Consider the following 16,120-nt stretch of genomic DNA (forward strand, 5'->3'; position numbering starts at 1 on the left):
AAATTTTAAAAATTAATATGATATAATTAAAAATTAAATATTAAATATTGATAAATATGGGGAGATTTAAATAATACTAACAATATATCATTTTAGTATGCAATAAAAGTCTAATAATAAAAAGTTAAATAATATTATTATTGATATTAATTAATTAATTTAAATTATAAATATTATTTAACAATTAAAATAAAAATAAATATATAAACACATAAATGCACGTGCAAGAAAAGACTAGTTTTATAATAAAAATATAGTTGGGAGATATATTTATTTTTAAAGCTATTATACAGAGTCATTAAAGTTAGTATAACTAATTAAATATGGAATGGGAGAATTTTTTTTTTTTTTATGAGATTGAATATCTTATAAGTAATGAGAATATTCAAACTTAATTCACTAAGTTTTTAGTTTTCAAAGACAAATGCCTAACTGGAATAGAATGTGTAGCTGCGTGTAGACATAGACGGGACTTATCAAGTCTGAGACTAGATCAATCAATCAGTTCTAGTTTTTAAATTGGACTGAAACTTTAGATTAAAACTGGATACAGTTATTCTTCTTATAGATTAAAATCAAATAGGAACTGGTTAATTTAAATTAACAGTCTAATTTGATTTTTATTTGATTTTTTATTTTTAAAATAAATTATTTTATAAAATTATACACTTAAAATTAATGTATAAAAGTAAATTAAATTATCAAATAATTAAGTTTTAAAATAAATATATTTTATCAACTTATTTAATAAAATATATATTCATTAATATTAAAAACTTATATTTAATTTTTTACATTTTATTTAATTTTTTTATTTTTTTAAATTAAAATCGAATTAGCCATTTATAATCTAGATTTAATTGAAATCATAAAAGGCATAATAAAAAATATCACTCTAACAACTATAAAATTGGATCAAAACTATAAAAAAAATTAAAATTATTTTTGAATCCTCGTAAATTGAATCGGTCTCGGATTGATCTATAAATCGAGTCGAACCGCGTGATCAAGTCTAGCTGCGCGTCCATCCTGTAATGGAAGTAAATAGAAAAGGCAACCCAAAGAGTTGGTAACAATTTTCTATGAATTGAAACTTCTAGGAAGAAACACAACATGATACTCATTTTGCAACTACTAAAGACCAGGTCGCACTTGAGTAAACATCTAAATATTATAAAAGAAAATCTGGATTTTTCTGTTTTCATTATAATACGCAATCTTTTAGTTTTTTGGGTTAACCTGGTCTGCACCCACAAAATCATGAGTTATGCATCGCCAAATTTATCGCCAGAGCTTCCACCAAGTGCTGAGGTTAAAGTGAAATGGGGAACAGCAGAATCCATTGGCAAGTTTTCTGACTGATTACGAACACATTCTTGAACATGCTTATCAGTAATCTATGATTATTTATTTGATTAGTTTGCTCGGCTATTCTAGCGGTTTATCCTTTAATTAAAAAATCTATTTAGTTATGATCCTGTCTCTATTTGAAATAATATTTTTTTTATTTGATAAAATTTTATTAATACAATTAATAATTTTAATTTAAAAGAAAAATTATTTTAGCAATATTCCTTACATAATTTTCATCCGTTTTTTTATTATTTAAAAATTATTATTTATTTTTATATTTTATATTATAATAATATATAAATTTATTATTATAATTTTATTTAAATTTTATTTTATTTATAAAATAATCTTTTATTATTTATTAATTTTTAAATAAATATTTAAAATATATTTTATTATTTAATAAAATTTAATATTTTTAAAATAAAAATAATTAAAAAATTAATAAAAAATTTATTTTTTTGCTATGTGGAAAAAAATAAAATGAGTAAAAATTATGAAACGAAATAAATAATTATTTACTTATTACTTTTGCTTTGCACTTAATTGTGATGAGGATTTTGATAATCTTATTCAAATTGGCCCTTTTAACTTTTGGTCAAAATCCAAAGAAGTCAAATTTAATTTTTTAGCTAAATAAATTTCTAAATTTTGCTTTTAAGAAATATTATTTTTTAATAATAAACATATTTTTTCAATAGTAAAATGTTAGTTTTATAATTTTAAAAATTATTTATTATTTCTGTATACTTTTTAAAAAATTTATGTTAATGAAAATATTAAATTTTTTATATTTTAAATTAGAAAAAAATAATATTTGAATATTAAAAATAATATTTTATTAAGGATGACTTATTTGGTTCTGCAAATAAAATTAGTGATTTATTTGGAAAAAAATAAATAAATTGGATTATTTAGACATTGAAGGAAAGTTCAAGGAATGTTTTGGACTTTTCCCTATATATATATATATATATATATATATATATATATATATATATATATATATATATATATATATATGTGTGTGTGTTTTCAGGTATGGCTGTGGTGATAACCGTAGCAATTGTGGCTGTGGTGATAACCGTAGCAATTGTAGCTACGGTTTATGCCCGTATTCACTGCCGGAAGAAAGCAAGAACGGCAATTCCTGAAGATGCCCGAAATGCTACCAATCAGCAATTAGACAAAGTTTCAACCGATGATGTGACAATAAGAGTAGAGGAGCCTTATCAATTTCCAATGGTTAGAGATCCACAGGTTCACTATCCAACAATGGAGAGATTCCTCGATAATATTGCCAGACACAAACCCATCAGGTTTTCCCCTCGGCAGATTCAAGAATTCACTAATAATTGCTCAAACGTATTGGGTTCAGGGGCTTATGGGGTTGTCTTTAAAGGAATGTTCCCAAGTGAAGTTCCTGTGGCTGTCAAAGTTCTCACCAACCATTTCAGAAATAAGAAAATGGAAGAGCAGTTCATGGCAGAAATAGCCACCATAGGAAGAACTTATCATGCCAATTTGGTTAGACTCTATGGCTTCTGCTTTGATCCTTCTATGATGGCTCTTGTTTACGAGTACATGGAGAATGGATCTCTTAACAAGGTGTTGTTCGACGAAATGCGAGAGATTGAGTGGCAGAAGCTGCATGGGATTGCAATAGGAACTGCGAAAGCCATAGCCTATTTGCATGAAGAATGCGAACAAAGGATTATTCACTACGATATAAAACCTGAAAACATACTTCTTGATCATTCTTTGAATCCCAAGGTTGCAGATTTTGGGTTGGCAAAGTTATGCAATAGAGAAGACAGTAAGGTAACGTTAAGTGGTGGTAGAGGAACGTTGGGATACTCTGCACCAGAGGTTTGGAGTAGGAACCATCCGGTGACCCACAAGTGCGATGTTTACAGTTTTGGAATTGTGCTGTTAGAAATTGTTGGAAGGAGAAGACATTTTGATGCCAATCTAAATGAGTCTCGTCAATGGCTTCCAAAATGGACATGGGATATGTACAAGAATAATGAACTTGAATTAATGTTGTCTCTTTGTGGGATTGAACAGAAGCACAGAGAGAAAGCAGAGAGAATGGCTATTGTGGCATTACAATGTGTTCATCATTCACCTGATGTGAGACCTGTAATGAGCGATGTGGTGAAGATGCTAGAGGGAAGCATGGAAATAATAGAGCAACATCCAAATCCATTTGAGGATTTGGAATCTTTCCGACCCAATATTGGATTGCTCTTTGGAAATGATGAAGATTCAAACTCTGCTTCAAGAAGACATATTTCCAAGCCACCTTATCTGGTTCCTAAGGGTGAAAAAGAAATTGAGTTAGCTACTTGTTGAAGCCCTTTTTTTTATTGTTCTTTTACCATTTAGATATAAGAGTTACATGCGAAATAAAAGATGAGTTATGTTTATGTTTCATCTATCCCCTTTAAAAATTTTTATTTTTAAATAGAAATAGGTTGAATATGAATTTGTTTTTAATATACTGCTGTATTTGCCCCCTTATTCTTTAAAAAAAAAAAGTATAGAAAGTATTTAATGAGTTTAAATATTATAAATTATAATTTTTTTTACTGAATCTAAATCTAACTAAATTATAATTAGTTTAATATAATTAAATTAAATTTAAACTTGTTAAAAATATGTTTTTCACTCGCAGTTTTAAGTAGATAATAAATGTATCTGAATAAATCTTAGACCAGTGCATCTAAAAAAATCTAATAGATCTCATATTTTATCACTCCAATTTCATTTTTTTTAAGTATATTTTTAATCATATTCAGTATAAATATTGCGTTAATAAATATAATTTTATTATTTATATTTTATTATTTTAATAGATTTATTTAAAATAATTTTAAACCTATTTTAGATGGAAAATTCATTCATCACACTGAAGTTTTATCCTAATTTAATTAGGAGTAGAATCTTTTGGAGTTGTAGAATGAAAATGTTTGACTATTTTACTCGGAAACCTTCCCACGTTTAGAAAGGCTATTTAAGCATCCTTTTCATGCATAAATGACCAACATATATTATTTTTATATTTTATATCAATTAATGATACGTGTAGATAATTTTCATTTTACTCTTATTTTGCACCTTATTTAGTAACTTATCAACATTTTTCTTATGTTGTTTTCCAACCTGATTTTTATCATTTTATAATTCTCATTTCTACTCACATGATTGAATAGTGGTAGCATAAAATAATTTTTGAAAATTATCCAAACCTCATTCGTTGTAAGTGTGTTCAAAGTTTTTTATCACATATTGATTCTGAATGATGTAATACAATAATCGCCCAAAATAGGTCTTGAGCTATCACCACAAAATATGACTACATGACAAGCGTCTAATAAATCGATATACGGTCCCACTCGGAAATAGGAAGACCCGTACACTGATAAAACACAATTTTAGCACACATATTGCTCTATTCTTAGTACTAATTTGAATATCTTTCTGATTAATTTTATGCTTTTTGATGCTCGAAAAGTATAAGAGTGGCAGATTTGATAAAAATAATGGAGAAAGTTGCTAAACATGACTTGACCAATGATTTGGACAAATATGCCAACTGATCCTGCTTCACGGAAACAGAATTTGCCCAGGTTCTCGAGCTGAACTGATAATAATCTATTTAAAGATTGGAATAGAGATTTGAGCAAACCAACAACCTGTGTCAGATCTTGATAAAGAGCGAGAATTGACTTGAAGATTTAAAAGAAAGAATCACATATCACACAATTTCCTCTCCTTAAGCGCAACATGATATTTTCCATGAATTAAGAAATCTCTTCTCAAAGGAAACAAATTAAAAAGGGATCCTGATCAAAGCAATTCAAAAATCATATTATTTAGGAAGATTTGACAAGGATTCTGCTAGGGTTCAACCCCTACAAAATTCTGCTTGAGTAAACAATTGCAACATTCAAAGGAGCCATCACAAGATCTAGAGTCAAAGCATAGCAAAACATGATGATGGGCATTCGATAAAAGGAGTTCTAAGCTATAAAGAGTTATTTCATAATGATGAACATACAAGTCCAAGAAGGTCTAGAAAGTCCAGAATTTGTTGAACATGTTGGAACTCATTTAGGAGAGTATTATGTTGACAAGCCATGTGGCATACCGAGTAGGAACTGATCTGGCGTCTTACCTGAGATGGCAACTAAGGTGGAGGTGACTTGGATACATCTTTGGCAGTCTTAGAGGTCCTTACCAACCATCTAGTATGCACCTATTGTCCAAGATACAAGAGTTTGAAGATGAATGCTATAGACCACTTTTATGGCAGATTTGGAAAAAGCATTCGTTCCATGTTTGGCCAACCCACTTTTCAGAGGTCGACACTATTTGCTGGAATGAACTAATTTTTTTTATACTTAGTTATTTAAACTTATTTGGTATGTAACTTTTAATTGTCATACCAAAGCATGGACCAATAGTTTGCACTATGTGTTGGTAGAACCATTTATAATATCTTCTTCTTCTAGTAGATTAGATTTTCAAAACAAAAAAATTGAGAGAAAAACTCCATTGAATAAGGTCTTATAAGGTTTAGGCCATTTTACTCATTGTGAGATTATATTCTTTGCTAAGTTCCACTTAAAACTTTGATTTATTACAAGTTTGTCACTTATAATATCTTAGTCTTATATTTAAAAAGCTATAGCACACAGGTTGCTTTTATATTTCAAGTGTCATCGACTCCATTGTATCTTTATTTTCATATTTATGGTGTTAATGAAAGTATTTTCATTCTTAAATATTCTCATTGTTTAGATTATTGAGTTGTTGTGAATATTATTCAAATGTGTTTGATCTTCATTGATAGACAATCCTCCCATAGCTGAATTATATGAGTTTTACTTTAAATTAGTTTCGACTAAGGCTTTCACTGAGAAAATTAGTCCACATGTTTTAAAAAATACACTAAAGTGGTCCCTGATAATTTTAACTAAAAGCTTCCTCCTATTAAGTTTTAGTAACATTAATCTATATAATAAAAGGTGTATGAAAAACTAATGAGTATTAAAAATTAATAAATGGACTTTTAGTTAAGTTTTCTAAATTATAAAAATAAAATAGTGATTTTTTTTAGAATAAAGATTTTGATATATATGTATGAATATTTATTAACATTTAAGAATATTTATTAATATTTAATTTATTGAACTCAGATTTAACCTGGTGATAAATGTATCTGAGTAAATTTAAAAAGTTTTAAGTTCTATTCCTCCGATCCGTAATCTCCATTTAAAAAAAAAATTATTTATTTTCGAAACTCTAAAAACTATAAATAAAAACTACATCTAACTAACTCGAAATCTTTATTAATTAATAACAAAGATTTTGGAGTTACATGCAGTATTTATTAATTATAAAATTATTGCTTTCAAATTAATTTTATTTACAGTTTTAATTTTTAAATTTTAATATAATTAATAAATTAATTTCTGTATTTTTAAAACTGAACATTTAAATCCTTATATAATTAACCTGTTCAGAGTTCCGTTAGTTAATCGATCAAAAGAAAAATAAATATTTCAAATATTTAAAATATCATCTTGAACACTTAAATACGATAATTTTATATTATATAAACTAAGCGTAATTGACGAATCAGTTTTTATATTTTTAAAATTAAAATTTTAAATTACTCTATATTTAATCGGTCTAAAATACTTTTTATAAAAATTTAGAATCTACTTAAAAGGTTACTTGATACCACTTCAAAATAACTAAAATTATAAATATGTTTTAAAAATTTTCAAATTATAAGTATTTAGATATTTTAATGATAAAAATTGAAGAATAAAAAATATTAAAAATTATTATAGATAAAAGTTAATGGGATTTAAGTATTTTTTTAAATAAAAAATGAATGATCAAAATATTTAAATTATAATAAATGAGAATGGATTGATTATAAAAAAAATTTAAGTAAATGCTTTTATAAATACATGAGCCAATCTATTAATTATGCTAAAATTTAAGAATTCAAATACATTTAAAGGCTAATAAAAATATTTATATTTTTTTAATAAAAAAATAAATGGATAAACTTCTAATTTAGAATATTTAAATGTTTAATTTTAAAAACATGAACAATCATTCCGTGAATTATATTAAAAATTTAAAATTTTAAAAAAATAAATAAATATTAATACAGATTGTGATAAACATATTTAGAGTTTTCCTACAATTAATTAAGATTTCGAGTTAGTCAGATTTGTTTACACCCCCATCGTGGAAGCGCCTAAAACATGCTGTTGATCTGCTTCTGTTCTGGAGGTGTAACCAGACCCTCCAAACCTCGTCATCGATGACCGGTCGCCAATAGCTAATAGTGCTTAGCCAATTAGCAAGTAACACGTGGCAACCTTTGTGCTTGATATCATACAGAGGGGCCAATAAGGTGCTAGCACATCCTGACTACTCTAGGCAGTTAATTTGCATGGGCCGGATATGACTATTAAAATTTCCTTTTCATTTCCTTCTTTGGTTTTATTTGTTTTTTTAGCCAAGGATATGTGCTTGTAAGAATTTATTGTGGTTCATATGGAAGCGAAATTAATAGACGCAAGTCCGTCAACCCAACAAGCTATGATTTTCTATGAATTCGGAACTTTCCGCGTAGAAGAAATACAATTTTCTAATCCCAATTTTCAATTCTCATTTTCAAAAAAAAAAAATTACGCGTTATCTGGCAGTCTCTGCAGACCAAGTCATCACTGGAGAAAACATTTAAAAAAAAAAAAGGAAAAATCTGATTCTTCTGTGTTCTTTATAATTCACAATCATTGAGCTTCCTGGGTTAACCAGATCTGCAACCACAAAATCATGAGCTATTCATTCCAAAGTGACTTTGATAAATCTCAAGAAGATGCAGAGAGTGTGTTTACCAAATTCTCTGATCAGGCTGATTCCACCATGAGATGGGCATTAGCGGGATCCATTGGTAAGTGGTCACTAATTGTTGTCATAGATTCTTGAACATGCTAATCAATCTGATGTGATTATTTCAGTAATATCTAATTATTTATTTGATTATTTTTGCTTTCTATGTAATTACTATCAAGTCTGGTAATCTTATTCACTAAAATTTGTTTACCTATATCTATCTATATATATATATACAGTTATGAGTGTGGTGATAACTGTAGCAATTGTAGCTATAGTTTATGCCCTTATTGACTGCCTGAAGAAAGCAGGAAGTGCAATTCCTGAATATGCCCGAATTTCTACAAGTGAGAAATTAGACAAAGTTTCAACTGATCATGTGGCAGTAACAGTAGAGGAGCCTGATCAATTCCCAGTGGTTAGAGATTCACAGGTTCACTTTCCAACAATGGAGAGATTCCTCAGTAATATTGCAAGGGAGAAGCCCATCAGGTTTTCACCTGAGCAGATTGAAGAATTCACCAATAATTGTTCTACAGTATTGGGTTCAGGGGCTTATGGAGTAGTCTTTAAAGGAATGTTTCCAAATGAAGTCCCTGTGGCTGTCAAAGTTCTCACCAACCATTCCGGAAATAAGAAAATGGAAGAGCAGTTCATGGCAGAAATATCCACCATAGGAAGAACTTATCATGTCAATTTGGTTAGACTGTACGGCTTCTGCTTTGATCCTTCTATGATGGCTCTTGTTTATGAGTACATGGAGAATGGATCTCTTAACAAGGTGCTATTCGACGAAATGCGAGAGATTGAGTGGCAGAAGCTGTATGAGATTGCAATAGGAACTGCGAAAGCCATAGCCTACTTGCATGAAGAATGCGAACAAAGGATTATTCACTACGATATAAAACCTGAAAACATACTTCTTGATCATTCTTTGAATCCCAAGGTCGCAGATTTTGGGCTGGCCAAGTTATGCAATAGAGAGAGTAGTAAGGTAACTTTAAGTGGTGGTAGAGGAACGCTTGGATACTCAGCCCCGGAGGTCTGGCGTAGGAACCATCCGGTGACCCACAAGTGCGATGTTTACAGTTTTGGAATTATGATGTTCGAAATTGTTGGAAGGAGAAGACATTTTGATGCCAATTTGAGTGAGTCTCGTCAATGGCTTCCAAGATGGACATGGGATATGTACAGAAATAATGAACTTGAAATGATGTTGTCTCTTTGTGGGATTGAACAGAAGCATAGAGAGAAAGCAGAGAGAATGGCTACTGTGGCTTTGCAATGTATTCATCATTCACCTGATGCGAGACCTGTAATGAGCGATGTGGTGAAGATTCTTGAGGGAAGCATGAAAATAATGCAGCAACCTCCAAACCCATTTGAGGATTTGGAATCTTTTCGACCCAACAATATTGGATTGCTCTTGGGAACTGATGAAGATTCAAGCTCTACTTCAAGAAGATATATTTCTGAGCCACCTTATCTGGTTCCTAAGGGTGGAACGGAAATTGAGTTAGCTACTTGTTAGAGCTTCTTCTTCTTCCTTTCTTTTTTTTTTTTTTTTTAATTATTTTTTTATCTGGCTTTTTTTATTATTGGTAAGTACTAGACATAACTAAAATACTTAATATAAGTACAACCTCTCTCCATAACATACTTAAAAGATTATAAATCTTTTAATTTTCATTTAATTAATCAAAGTCAACAAAATAGTTGATTTTGTATATTTAAAATATTAATTATAGTTTTATAATAACATTGTATTTATTTTATAATTTTATTAATAATATTTAATTTCTAATTTTATTTTGTTAATAAAAACGTTTAGATTTCTTATGATTAAAAAAATGATTACAAATAATTCAACCAAAAAATGACTATAAATAAATTTCTATTAATATTTAATTAATAAATTAATAATACATACATATATATTGTATTTTTTTCTGTGAATTTAATTTTAAATGATAACTTATCAAATTCTTCGGCTCCAATTAGTTTTTTTTTTTTAGTTTATCCTTGATTCAACTAATAATTTTAAAATATTTAAAATTGTTAGTTTGATTGACGAATGTTAATCCTAATTTATACTAAATTTTTTTGAAAATAAGTGTAATTAAAGTCCCCATTCTTTTATGTAAGGATTAAATAAGATCAATTTATTTTTTTTTTCCTATAAGAGTAAAATAAATGGTAACTTAATATAATAATAATATTATTATTAAATAAAATATTTTTTTTATAATTGATATTACATAATAATTGCCTAAAGTAAGTTATGAGCTGTTATCTTAAGATAATATCACATGGCAAGAATCTAATAAACCAATATGCGGTTCCACCCATGGAAAGAAAGATCCGGACACTGTAGCACTCGATCCTTTATTAAAAACTCGCCCACTTATAAGGAGGTTGAGTGTTCACATAAAGTTACCATTAGCAAATACAATCCAGCAGATTCCCATTACGTTTGTAATTACGAAATCCTTTATCAATTAGCCAGCATCAGCGGAATTCCCAAAAAATACAATAATTAGCTCCATCATCTTATAGTATAAAAGCTAATGATCACATAGACAAAAGGACAAAATTCTAAGATAGCTACCCTTGAGTTCTAAAGTAATTCTTTATACTCGCTCTATTTTTCAGTTTACTGATTTGAGCGTCAGAGTGGCTGCCGTAGGCGTCAACCATCTCACTTTCTCTTTCTTGCAAAATTAATCAATTACAGTACAGTTCTATTTCGATCACATTATTTGGTTCTATTATCGAAAAATCCATTGAATTCTCTATATTCATTTGGATTAACACTAGTCTCTTATCCATTTCTCTTAAAAAAAAATCTTACTTTTCTCTCTCAAAATGGCAAGCAATTCAAGAGCTGCTAGTAAGATGGCTATCAATGAGGGCGCTATCATTTCTTTCACTCTTAACAGTGGATAAAACGCACCTCCTATGGTAAACGAAATAAATATCAACAATCTGAACAATGAGCAAATACTCAAATACATCAAAAGATTATAAGATATTCTCGAGCAATATAAAGCTAGAGAGGAGGTATCATTCATAGTTTTTAGAGGAAAGGAGGAAGCCTTTGTAGATACTCCAAGGATCCGGACAGAGACAGTCCAAACACGGTCCAAAAGGAAGGCCAAGTTCAAAAAAGAAGGGTCACTAGACGATGCTCCGAAAGACGTCAATTGGAAGTTGGTACGAGCTGTTTAGAGGTACCAAAAGGAGCAGGAGGAGGACTACGGCCTGGACAATGTCTCGCCCTTATCAGAAGAGATCTTAATAGAAATTTTTCCCACCAAGTTCAAGATGCCATGCTTGGATAAATATGACAAAACAAAAGATCCCATGAGTCATTTAGCGATCCTTAATGCAATACCCGGCTAGATACCGACATCGAAATCCCTACTTTTCGGCGGAATCCCCGTTGGAATCTGGAATTTCTGAGGATGTTAGAGTCTTCTAGAGGGGTAAAATGTGTTTCTAAAATGTTTTCACTTGATTTCATGGTTTTAAATAAAAAGGATTTGAGTTTTTAAAAGAAAATACCAAGGGGGCATTTGCCAGGTTCGGCCACCTAAAGTGAAGTTCGGCCGCCGAACATGGGATGGTTTTGGGAGTGCTTTTGCCTTCCAAAAGTTTTGATGGAACAAACCAGGTTCAGCCGCCGAACCTCAAGTTCGGCCGCCGAACATGGGGGAGTTACGGGTGCAGCTTTGGCCGCCGAAGATGGTTGGCCAGGCCACCTATAAAAGGCCCTCAGACCGGAAATGGGCGAGTTTTCTCCCCATTCTCGGGCTAAGGTGAGTTTATGTCCTCCTTTGGTTGATTTCACGTTCTTTCTTCAAACTTTCAAGGTTTTTATAAGTTTCCTTTTGGGTTTTGAAGTTTTAAAGCTTGAATAGAAGTTTTTGGAGCTTGCAGTCCCAAGGAGTTTGATTTCTCCTATCTCCGAGTTAGGGATCGCACCAGCCCTCGATCTTCAAGAGGTAAGTGTAGATCCTTGCTTTCTTTTATGTTTAGTAAGGTTTTAAGTAAGTTTTAAGGAGTTTTGATGCTTAGGTATGGGTAGATATGCATGTTAGGGTTTATGTGGGTTTTATGCCCAATGTGTGCTCATGTGATGTTTGTGTTGGAGTTTAAGCTAGTTTATGCCCCTATATGCATGTGGGAGAGTGTATGCATGATTGGGAGAGAGCATGAGAGATTTTGGGTTGTTTTAATGGTTTTGGCTTATATGAGTCATAAGCTATTTGTTATTGCTATGATGTTCTTTGTTGGAGTTTAAGCTTGTTTTAAGCTCCTTTGTGCATGGTTAAAGGTTTATGCATGTTTCTAAGAGGTAGGAAGCATGTTTTGAGTGTTTGGAAGGTGTTGGAGGCTTGTTTATGCATGAGGCTGAGTTCTGGATGAACCCAGGTTTGGCCGCCGAAAGGACTTTCGGCCGCCGAACTTGCCTGTTGAAACAAGCTTTCGGCTGCCGAACCCTGCCTCCGAAAGTGGACTTTCGTCTCTGGAGGGGACTTTCGGCCGCCGAAGGTGTTGCCGAACATGCATGAGTTTCGTCTCTAGAGGGACTTTCGGCCGCAGAACCTGCCGCCGAAAGTGCCCTGTCCAGCCTTTCTTTGCATATTTTCTATTCATGTTCTGATAGTCTTTTATGGGGTTTTTGAGGAGTTGTTTATGAGTTGTTTAGAGTGTGTTTGGCACCTCATTCGAGTCCACCTGTGTAGGATCGGACCCGAGGGACCGAGGAGGCCATCAGTGTTAGCTATTGCAGAGTCAGTCCAGCTTCTGCCAGAGGTGAGTAGAACTAAACTTAATCTTTTATTTTAAGAAATCAAATGCCTAAAGCATGTTCATGCATCATGATTATATGTAATAGGTTGATTGCACTAGTTTCACGAATATGACGCATTGCATTATTTACTGTTGATGTGGATGGACCAAGGCGACTTCAATAGCCCATATGTCTGTCATGATTGAAAGTCTTGTGTGAGCTCCTTTCGGGGGGCCTGGCACTATGATGGATAAGTCCTGTGCGAGCCCATTTAGGATCGGGCACCATATTATGTGATTGAAAGTCCTGTGTGAGCTTCCTAGGTGGGGGCCGGGCACTGACAGAGGGAGTCTTGAAGTCATGTCCAATCCGTTATGTGAAATGTTTATGCTGTGACGCATTTTATGAAAGCATGTAATTAATGAACTGTTTTCTTTGTTTCTACTCACTGGGCTTTTTAGCTCATCCCTCTCCCTTAACTCCAGTTTTGCAGGTCAGAGGTAGTCCAGGAAGACGTCAAGGGTAAAGGTCATGGTTATGTAATAGATTAGTGTTTTAGTGTGGACATGTAAGGTAATTGATAGTATGTAATGTAAGATAGAGATGTGTTTATGGATTAGTATTGTGCTTGGCCCTGAGGTCTGGTTAATCCCTTTTAGTACATGTTGTAAGTTATGTTTTATGATGTTTTCTGTATGGACCAAACTTGAGGCATGTGATGTTTGCCACGCTAGAGTATTTGATGAGGACTCTAGTGGAGGTTTTTATGTTTATGGTCTTGATGCATGCACAGGTCAGGTTTGGGTTCGTCAGATGTTTACAGTTTTTTTTTTTATATGTCGGATCATGTATGGGATTTTGACCAGGTAATAGGATGTATGTCAGGCTTGCTACGGGTCCCGGCGGCCTTAAGCCGATCTGGATCCTAGCGCCGGTAGCAGTTCGGGCCGTTACAGAGGGGAATCGATTTCCGGCGGCCTTCTAGGGTCTCTTGACGTACCCTCCCTGCTTGGCCTGTGAGATCTAGCCCTTGGCAATGCAGGAAGATGAGCATCTGAACCTTCACTTACTGGTGGGACTCCAGTCAATCTTGCCGATCGACGAGTTCCTCTCATCTTAACTCTGGGAAACAACACATAACATAGCACATCAGCATAGTATGTGAGCATACATTACACATCAATAATGCACATGCATAAATCATGGCATTTCACATCATCATATAGACAGGACTCCTCATCCTATCCTAGTGGACATGATTCCCTATTGTGCTTGACCTACTAACCTCTATGAGCCCGACACTCTTTATAGGTCCGACCTTATGAACCTAGGGCTCTGATACCAATCTGTAATAGCCCGGATACCGGACCGCTACCGGCGCTAGGATCCAGATCGGCTTAAGGCCGCCGGGACCCGTAGCAAGCCTGCTATACTGTCTGTGTACCTGTAAAATCCCATACATGATCATACATTTTCTGTAAAAACTTAAACTTTTCTCTGTACCAAGGCTTAACTTGTGCATGCACTAACTGTGAACTGAAACACCCCTTACTAGAGCTCTCATCAATGCTCTAGATGGGTTAAACTCATAATGTTAAGCCTGGTTTTTCATACACATAAAGACATATATATACATAAACAGACCATGTATACAAAAGGGATTTACAACATATGGGTCAAGCACAATTCTATACACTATACAATACAAAGCTATCTCTTTATAAATTACATGTCCACACTAACTATTACATAACTCTTCTCTTATGCCGTACCCTGCTGGACTCCCTCTGGACTCTGATCCTGCAAGACTGGGGTTAAGGGAGAGGGATGAGCTATACTAGCCCAGTGAGCAGAATAATAAAAACATGTTATTAAAACATGATCTCATGGAATGCATCATATCTCAGACAATTCACATCAAGGGTTGGGTGAACTTATCACCAAATAGTCCCAGTATCATTCCGTGCCAGGCCGTAGCATGGGGTCCTGGTCTTCCTGTCATAACATACATTACTTACCATTGCCCCAGGGCCTCATCTAGGCACCTGGTCTTCGAGTCCCATAACCGTGCCAGGCCGTAGAATGGGGTCCTGGTCTTTCATTTCCGTGCCAGGCCGTAGAATGGGGTCCTGGTCTTTCCTCAGGGACTAATTGGGTCATCCAGCATTCACCCACATCAACAACAAAGAATGCAATGCAACATATTCGTGAAATCTAATGCAATCATCCTGTGGCATAATCATGATGCATGTAACATGATAAAAACATTTAATTTCTCAATTTAAAAGATTAAGTTTAGTTCCACTCACCTCTGGCTGACTCTGTACTGACTCTGTACTGACTCTGCAGACTCAGAAACAGTGCTCACTGCTGATCTCTGGGGTTCCTCTGGTTCGTTCCTACACAGATGGACTCAATTGAGGGATCAAACTAGCTCAAGAATAACTCTATAAAACTCCCCAAAAGCCCTCTAAAACATCCTAAAACAATCACATAAAACATGCAAAAGAAGACTGGACAGGGCACTTTCGGCGGCCGAAATTCCCCTCCAGAGATGAAACTAGGGTTCTTTCGGCGGCACCTTCGGCAACCGAAAGTCCCCTCCAGAGACGAAAGTTCCAACCTTCGGCGGCACTTTCGGCGGCCGAAACCCCCCTCCAGAGACGAAAGTCCAATCCTTCGGGGGTGAGTTTAGGCAGCCGAAACCACCTCCTCAGCATGTTCGGCGGCCAAACCTTCCTTCGGCGGCCGAACCTGGTTTTGCTCGTAGGGCAGAACCCTGCTCTGCTTCATGCAAAACTCCCCAAAACATGCTCAACATGTAACCAACTACTCCCAACTAGCACATACCATATAACATGCATAAAAGGGGTCTACAACTAACCTAAAACCCCTATCAAACATATAAACACATCACTTACACATATCATCACCAAAAACCCTCAAAACTACCTCCAAACCTACACATGCATATCTACCCATAAAACTCCATAAAACCTTCAAAACACATAAAAGATGTTAGGAATCCACACTTACCTCTTGAAG

General features: G+C 33.2%; 2 protein-coding genes across 2 annotated transcripts; both read left to right on the top strand.

Annotated features, from left to right (window-relative positions):
* Positions 1 to 2,394: 2,394 nt before the first annotated feature.
* LOC110618046 (rust resistance kinase Lr10) lies at positions 2,395 to 3,865 on the top strand. The gene has a single exon (XM_021761062.2). The coding sequence runs from the start codon at positions 2,395 to 2,397 to the stop codon at positions 3,706 to 3,708; it is 1,314 nt and encodes a 437-aa protein (XP_021616754.2). The 3' UTR covers positions 3,709 to 3,865.
* Positions 3,866 to 7,970: 4,105 nt separating this feature from the next.
* On the top strand, positions 7,971 to 9,905 carry LOC110616870 (rust resistance kinase Lr10). Its single transcript, XM_021759378.2, has 2 exons — positions 7,971 to 8,338; positions 8,520 to 9,905. Exons 1-2 carry the CDS (start codon positions 8,221 to 8,223, stop codon positions 9,809 to 9,811), a joined length of 1,410 nt encoding a protein of 469 aa, XP_021615070.1. The 5' UTR covers positions 7,971 to 8,220; the 3' UTR covers positions 9,812 to 9,905.
* Positions 9,906 to 16,120: the final 6,215 nt, after the last annotated feature.

The sequence above is a fragment of the Manihot esculenta genome, chromosome 6 (assembly GCF_001659605.2).
Source record: "Manihot esculenta cultivar AM560-2 chromosome 6, M.esculenta_v8, whole genome shotgun sequence".
In the NCBI taxonomy this organism is placed as follows: domain Eukaryota; kingdom Viridiplantae; phylum Streptophyta; class Magnoliopsida; order Malpighiales; family Euphorbiaceae; genus Manihot; species Manihot esculenta.

What these genes read in the sequence shown, in the direction of transcription:
- LOC110616870 (XM_021759378.2), top strand. Translation starts at nt 8,221, where the DNA reads ATGAGCTATTCATTCCAAAGTGACTTTGATAAATCTCAAGAAGATGCA. An exon ending in GGCATTAGCGGGATCCATTG is followed by an intron (nt 8,339 to 8,519) that starts GTAAGTGGTCAC and finishes ATATATATACAG; the next exon opens with TTATGAGTGTGGTGATAACT.
- LOC110618046 (XM_021761062.2), top strand. Translation starts at nt 2,395, where the DNA reads ATGGCTGTGGTGATAACCGTAGCAATTGTGGCTGTGGTGATAACCGTA.